General features: G+C 43.2%; 1 protein-coding gene across 1 annotated transcript; it reads right to left on the bottom strand.

The window, feature by feature from the left end:
* Nucleotides 1-6,687: 6,687 nt before the first annotated feature.
* LOC115475032 (olfactory receptor 1019-like) lies at nt 6,688-7,680 on the bottom strand. Its single transcript, XM_030210771.1, has one exon. The coding sequence runs from the start codon at nt 7,678-7,680 to the stop codon at nt 6,688-6,690; it is 993 nt and encodes a 330-aa protein (XP_030066631.1).
* Nucleotides 7,681-8,194: the final 514 nt, after the last annotated feature.

Below are 8,194 nucleotides of genomic sequence, written 5' to 3' on the forward strand. Positions count from 1 at the left end.
AGCGCATAAATGTTCCAGCATTCCCCTGCAGCCGGCCTGAAATGGACCAAACATACCGGATCACCCCCCCGACGGCCCGAGACCGTGCTCTTCTCTCTTCTGCCAACTTAAAACAACCATCCCCGTCCTCAGGCAAGCTGTCACCCACCTCCAGGATGCCCAGAACCCCAGCCCAATGGAAAAAGATGGCGCTGCTTCCAACAGCACATTTCTCTTCCAGCATTCCCCTAAAGCAGCCCTGAAACGGCCAAAAAATACCGACAGACAAAGAACGTGCTCCTCAACCTTCCGCCCATCTAAAACAACACTGCTGCCTCAGCACAACACAAAAAAAAAAACATGGAAAAAAAACAACACTCAACAAAGGCTGACACCCCCTACAACCACATTTACATTTCACCAACAGAAAGACCCCCCTCCACAAACCTCCTTGACAGACAAAACCACACACACAATACAACAGAAACACACCCTCAAAGCCACACACCAATCCAACCCACTTTGCCAGCACAGCACAGCACATCCCCCAACCCCCAAGCAAAAAACAAAACAAAAAAAGACACATCAACAACCTGCACACACACCGCACCCTCACACACTCACACACACACACACAAAATAACTCTGTGACACATACACACACACACAAAAAAAACCACATGCTAGCGCCCGTTTCATTGGTTTCGGAAAAGGGCCTTTTTTACTAGTATATATATATATATATACATTTTACAAAGCAGACACATCTCAGTTCTTAAAGTTTTTTTATTTGTTTTTTTTTAATTTTAATGTATCTTCTACCTTTGTCTGGGAATTTTAAATTTTCTAATTAGGCTGGTCCCAGTCTCTTTTCCTCTTTCCATTGGCCAGTATTCTCCCAAATTCTTTTCCAGGTTGGCCTTTCCATTTCTTTTCTCGCTTCTTGTCATCTTGATTTCCTTCTTTACATCTATGTGGCACTGATCATCCGTTTTATGTTTCCCTACCCCATACATTCTTTAATTGTGTAGAGTTTTCACTTTCTATGTTTTCATATCATATCGCATCACTTTCAGGCTCATTTTTGAAAGAGAAGGACGCCCATCTTTCGACACAAATTGGAAGATGGGCATCCTTCTCACAGGTTCGCCCAAATAGGTATAATCGAAAGCCGATTTTGGGCGTCCCCAACTGCTTTCCATTGTGGTGGCGACCAAAGTTCACAGGGGCATGTCGGAGGTGTAGCGAAGCCGGGACTTGGGCGTGCCTAATACATGGACGTCCTCAACCCATAATGGAAAAAAAGGGTGTCCTGACAAATACTTGGACGACTTTACCTGGTCCTGTTTTTCTTACGACCAAGGCACAAAAAGGTGCCTGAACGGACCAGATGACCACTGGAGAGAATCGGGGTTGACCTCTCCTTACTCCCCCAGTGGTCACTAACCCCCTCCCACCCTCAAAAAAAATCTTTAAAAATATTTTGTGCCAGCCTCTATGCCAGCCTCAAATGTCATACTCAGGTCCATCACAGCAATATGTAGGTCCCTGGAGCAGTTTTAGTGGGTGCAGTGCACTTCAGGCAGGCCCATCCCCCCCCTACCTGTTACACTTGTGGTGGTAAATGTAAGCCCTCCAAAACCTAACACAAACCCACTGTACCCTCATCTAGGTGCCCCCCTTCACCCATAAGGGCTATGGTTGTGGGTAGTTGGTTTTGTGGGGGGTTGGGGGGCTCAGCACACAAGGTAAAGGAGTTATGTACCTGGGAGCAATTTATGAAATCCACTGCAGTGCTCCCTAGGGTGTTGGTTGGTGTCCTGGCATGTCAGGGGGACCAGTGTACTACAAATGCTGGCTCCTCCCATGACCAAAGGGCTTGCATTTGGTTATTTCTGAGATGGGCGTCCTTGGTTTCCATTATTGCCGAAAATCAGAAACGACCAAGTCTAGGGACGACCTAAATTTCAAGATTTGGGCGTCCCTGACCGTATTATTGAAATGAAAGATGGACGTCCATCTTGTTTCGATAATACGGGTTTCCCCGCTCCTCCATCGGGACGTTTTGCGAGGACGTCCTCAGGAAAACTTGGGCGTCCCTTTCGAATATGCTCCTCTTTGTCTTTTTTCAGACCACAACTGTTTTTAAAAGTTTATTTCCGAAGACATTATTCATAAGGATTGTTTGACACGTTTACCAAGGTCAGTTCCCACATTACCTACCATATGCTTGAATATACCCTTGCAAATACACGTTCCACCTCATGCCTTCATATCTAGTGCATTTTTTAAGACCGTTATCTGTACATCCTTTGGGCTCTTCTAATCAACTTTTAAACAATGTTGCACATTTGCTTGTCCTTTTTTTTTAACTTTCTTTGCAATTTTTTCTCAATTAATTGTTTTACTGTAGCCATCTTTTTATGGTTTTTATATTACATTACATTTACATTTGTCATTAATCTTTATGTACATTTTTAATGACTGCTCAATTTTGTACCATTTTATTTTATTATATATTTTTTATTATCATATTATATTGCAGATATATAAACATCTTATAAACGAAAGGAGACACATTACATATATATCAAAAAGATATGTGTGTCTTTATCTGTATTTGTACAGACTCCTGAAGAAGACAATTTTAGTGCCGAAACATTGTACCGTGTTGAGTCATCTCTTATAAATATTTTATATCTATGTTGAATGCCTTTGGTCTGTATTTTGAAGAGCCTGATTCTGTTCCCACTCCTCTCCTGCTCCCCACTCCCCATACATATATGCACTTTTCTGCTCTCTGCATTTATATCCACCTGTTGGATTGTACTCTCATTCTCCCTTTCTCTCACCCTCTAGTCTCCTTTTCACTTCTGATCTACCTATTGGCTTTTCCTATCTTCTTCTCATTCTTTCTCCAACATTCCCATTGCCCCCCATCCTCTGTGCATACCCTCTAAACCCTCATCTACCCTCCACTGCCTCCTATCCCTTCACCAGCTCAAGCTCCATCCCTCTCTCTCTTTCCTTTCCTTGCCTCCAGACCATTCTGTCTCTTACCCTATACCACATGTCCTATTGCCTCTTTCACCATCTTCTATCCCCATTTCCACCTTTACTCAACCATGTCAGAAACTCAAACCCCTCCCCAGTACCCCTATCCCTTTTCATTGCCTCTCAATCTCTCCAGTCTTCCAGGTCATTCATATTATGTCTCAACCTTTCCTCAAAATTCATCCCCTTTTCATGCCCCTCTTGTCTTATATCTCATTTCACACTCTCATTCTCCCAACCCATCAACATATCCCTATTCTGCTCTGTTCCCCTTCTCCCCACCCTTATACCCTAGTTCCATTTACCTTCTTCTCTGTTCTGTCTCCACCCGGTCCCATCTTCAACTCTGTTCCCCTTCTCCCCCTCCCCAAGTGCTATCCATCTGCTACTCTGTACCTTCTCCCCCCCCCCCTCGAGTGCCATTCAATTTCTGCTGTTTCTAGATCTCCTCTCCAGTTGACATTTTTTCTCACTCCATATCCACCATCATTCCCTCTGCGTCCATATCTTTACTATAAAGCATTTCCCCTCTGTGCCTCTGCCCCCCTTCCCTGCATTCTGGTATTTCTCATACTCCCTTTCCTTACTCACAGCCTGGCATCTTTTACTCTTCCCCCCCCCCCCCCCCAGGTTTGGTATCTCTATCATCCTTTCTTCCTCCTCCTCGCCAGTCCTCTGGCGTCTCTATGGCTACCAGCAGCATCAGCAAGTAATGCAAACACCCTCTGGCTAGCCCCGCAAACGTTCTTTCTGCTCTGTCCTGCCTCCTCTGACATGACTTCCTATGCCAGTGTAGGTGTCCTCCACCTTTTAAGGCACTGTCTATCCAACTGGAACAGCTTTAGACCATTTACAGATGGACCACGCATAGACAGTTCCTTACCTCTAATAATCTTTTTGCTATAGTTTTCAATTTCATTTGCTATTGTTTGGGGTAAAAAGACTAGATAGCCTCACTCCGTCTCCTGTTTTATCTCACCTCCTTGCCTTCAACCCCCTCCCCAAGTCTAGCACCACTTTCTGTTTCCTCTCTCTCTTCCCCCCCCCCCCCCCCCACTGACCGTCAAACCTGCTTCTTTTAGTGGTCCCTGCAGTGATAACATGATCTCTGAGCTGGCATCGGATCCTTTCCTCTGCCGCATCCCACGCCTCCGGCTCAGACACAATTATTTCCTGTTTATGTGAGAGTGGGACACGCAAGCAGAGGGAAGGATCTGATGCCAGCTTAATCAGGCAGCATGTTATTGTTGCAGGGGCTGCTAAACGAAGTAGGCTTAATGGTCCAGGGGTGGGGGAATAGGGAGATCATAAAGTGGTGTTGGACTTGGGGAGGGAGGCGTGCCATGGAACAGTAGGGTGGGAGGGGAAAGGAAAGGAGCAGGGAGGGGAGAAAGTTACCGCAAAAAACAAAATCCTTGCTGCTGTGTGCCGGCCCCGCCAGTTGAGAACTCTATCGGTGCCATTTTTTTTACAAATCCGTTTGGGGAGCAACTGCTCCACCGCACCCCCCCCCCCCCCTAACTATGCCACTGAGAAGAATAGGTTTTTATGAGGATAGGGTGTTTGAATGAGAAATTGTTGCACCTTTTTTCATACAGTCTTCATGGCAGGGTTATCTGATGAAAAGTGAATTGATGAAGGAGACAGACTATTTGAAAATCTGGCACTGGAGGTCCAGCCAACATGAATATCAAAGGTTAAAACAATTGATTATCTGGGTGTTATAGATTGCTTAACTGGAAATTACAAAGGATACATTCTGTACATTGTGCCCCAAGCTTAAAGAAAATGAGGAACTGTATTTATTTCCGTTCTTCTACGTTGAACTGCAAGAAATTATTGAATTAGGTAATTAATGTATGTCCTCTGTTTTTTTAAATTATAACAATCCTGAATTGCAAACTGAAATATCAGATGTCAAAGGGAACCCCATGAGCAACCATTTCATATCGTTTGTTACTGTTACCACTGGCCACTGCAGCTGATTACGTTCTTTTGCAAATATATGTAAGTACTGTACTTCTTTAGTGTCTTTCGCCTATTCATCTATGTACCTACTCATTGGCTGGTTTCATCTGTGTGGAAAAATGGCTTTTCTTATGTTCCTGCTAATACCTGGTGCATTCCTGAGGTAGCCTTCCAGTCATGTTCATAAATGTTCTAGATCTCTCACTACCCAATTCTCTCCTGACTGTTACTCTAAAGTACCATTATTTTCTAAAGCTGAAGGTCTTGCACTAGCTACTTCCCTAGTTGGTGTGCCTAGATTAGTGCTTCATGTACATATTGAACTGACAAATCTTGCTTGTTCCTTAGCCAAGACAATTAATCTCACCTTTTCTCTCATTGAAGGAAAGCTATAATTCAGAATTACCTTGTTATTTATTGTTTACTCCTCAGGGACAACCATGGGTGTGAGGGATTTGAGGGAATGTGCTGTTTCAAATTTGTCTTCTATCATTCAGTACTCTACAGCAGGGAATAGTTTTCTTTGTCAAGTATCTCTGCTTGGTTTGCTAGCTTGCTGCCTTCTCCTTACTGTATTAGGCTTCACTGTTCTGCTAATTGTTCTGTGCCATTTTCTGCATTGTGATTGCTTTCTTTGGTGAATATGTAAAAATGTGTTTTCTGTCACCTCCTCTCTATTTGACCAAGTGCCTTTCTTTCCTTGTGTGGGTGAATCAAAGAGGGGGGGGGGGGGGGTCTGTTGTGGAGAAATTGAACTGGACCAGGTAATAGCAGACTACTGGACTCTAGTAGGGGTTAAGGGAGACCTGGAAAGTCAAGCAGGGGTTAAGGGAGAACTGGAAAGTCAGTCACATAGGGGTCCTTCATAGCCGCAGTAAAATGTGGCCTGTGGTAGTGTGGGCACGTCTTTTGGGCACGCACTGGACCATTTTTTTTACGTGGCTCAGAAAAGGCAATTTTTTAATGGGTCAGGAAATGGGCATGCGCTAAAATAAATTCTAGTGCACACCTTTTTACGGCCTCAGCCCTTACACTACTGGGTGGTCTTAATAGGAGCCTATTTTATAAAGGCACATGGGCTCCTATCAGGCTTATTTTCGAAAGAGAAGGGCGCCCATCGTTCAACACAAATTGGAAGATGGGCGTCCTTCTCCCAGGGTTGGCGAAAGCGGCATAATCGGAAGCCAATTGTGGGCATCCTCAACTGCTTTCCGTCACGGGGATGACCAAAGTTCACAGGGGTGTGTGGGAAGCATAGCGAAGGCGGCACTGGGGCGTGCTCAACACATGGGCGTCCTCGGCTGATAATGGACGACTTTACTTGGTGTCCTGGCATGTCAGGGGGACCAGTTCACTATGAATGCTGGCTCCTCCCATGACCAAATGGCTTGGATTTGGTCGTTTCTGAGATGGGCATCCTCGGTTTCCATTATCGCCGAAAATCGGGGACGACCATCTCTAAGGTCGACCTAAATTTCACGATTTGGGTGTCCACGACCGTATTATCATAACGAAAGATGGACGCCCATCTTGTTTCGATAATATGGGTTTCCCCGCCCCTTCGCGGGGACATCCTGCGAGGACATCCTCAGGAAAACTTGGGCGCCCTGTTCAATTATGCCCCTCCACATCACCTTTATCCCTATACAATAAGCATCTTTTTTGACATCTCATATAAGCACCTTCTTATGAACTTACCACTTTACTCCCTGTTGAGTTGTTGGAGGCAGACAAATACTGTGTGCAGCATTTTATAGTTTTCCTGGTAGCTTTCCATAAAGTTCCTTTCAGTTCTTTATTTCTCAGACTATAAATCAAGGGGTTGAGCAGTGGAATTGCAGTTATATAAACTAAAGTAAGCAATTTGTTAAGATCCATGGAGTAGGCAGACTTGGGTCTCATGTACACACCAATAGAGGTCCCATAAAATAATAGAACGACTGTGAGGTGAGAAGAACAGGTAGAAAAGGCCTTTTGTCTACCCTCAGCAGAACGGATTTTTACAATAGCAGAAATAATGTACACATATGATATCATTGTTAATATGAGTGGGATAAAAGCAAAAGCTGAACCTTCAGTATAAGTTATGGTTTCAATGAGAGAGGTCCCCGAACATGACAGAGTCATCAATGCTGTGATGTCACAGAAGAAATGGTTAATTTCATTGGAGCTACAGAAAGATGACTGTGATATTAAAGTAACATGAATAACTGGATTTACAAATGAAGCTGTCCATGAAACACTGGCTAAAATAATGCAGACTTTCCTGTTCATGATGATGGTGTAACGCAAGGGATTACAGATGGCAATATAGCGATCATAGGCCATGGCAGTGAGAAGGTAGATCTCAACATCTGTGCAGGCCAGGAACAGGTACAGCTGTATCATACACTGCATAAAAGAGATGGTCTTATTCTGAGCAATGAGCACTGCTAACAATTTAGGCACTGTGACAGTCACATAACAGATTTCTAGGAAGGACAAGTTGATAAGAAAGAAGAACATGGGACTATGCAGATGGGAAGCAGAGCACACTGTGAATATAATAAGAAGGTTCCCTGTCATTGACATCAGATAAATAATCAAAAACACGAGGAAAAGGAGGGGCTGTATGTCAGCCAGCTCAAAGAATCCCAGAATGATGAATTCGGTAACCTTGGTGTGATTCATCTTTTCCATTTCTCTCATTCTGATTAGCTGTAGAATAAAAAGGGTCAAAACAGAAAATTAAAACAAATATATCTAAAGGCTTGACTTTATTATAGGACAACTATGTAGGAAATCCAAAATGTTGCCATCACCTGCAAGAATTATCCTGCATTTAGCTACTGCATCTTTCTGTATACAAAATAAAAATATTATATATATAAATGTATCTGTATTATGAAGAGACATTTCTAGTTTGTCTTTATTTTCATAATTTTACATTTTAAACAGTATGAGCATATTTTAATTGATAAAAAATATCAGCACAAATTAGTAGGTATGAAATCCAAGTTTGTATAGGACATGTAGGCTTGGAAAAGTTCTGTTTCCCAACATGTATCATGTATTTTACAAAGGGATAACTGAGCATGAAACCTTGTGTAAAATATGTGTGTTTCTACCTCTAAAAGAATATGTACAAAAAAGAAAAGATGGCAGTGAAATTTACCTGATCAGAATCCAGCTGATGATGGTCACAGGTTTTTAA

The sequence above is a fragment of the Microcaecilia unicolor genome, chromosome 7 (assembly GCF_901765095.1).
Source record: "Microcaecilia unicolor chromosome 7, aMicUni1.1, whole genome shotgun sequence".
In the NCBI taxonomy this organism is placed as follows: Eukaryota; Metazoa; Chordata; class Amphibia; order Gymnophiona; family Siphonopidae; genus Microcaecilia; species Microcaecilia unicolor.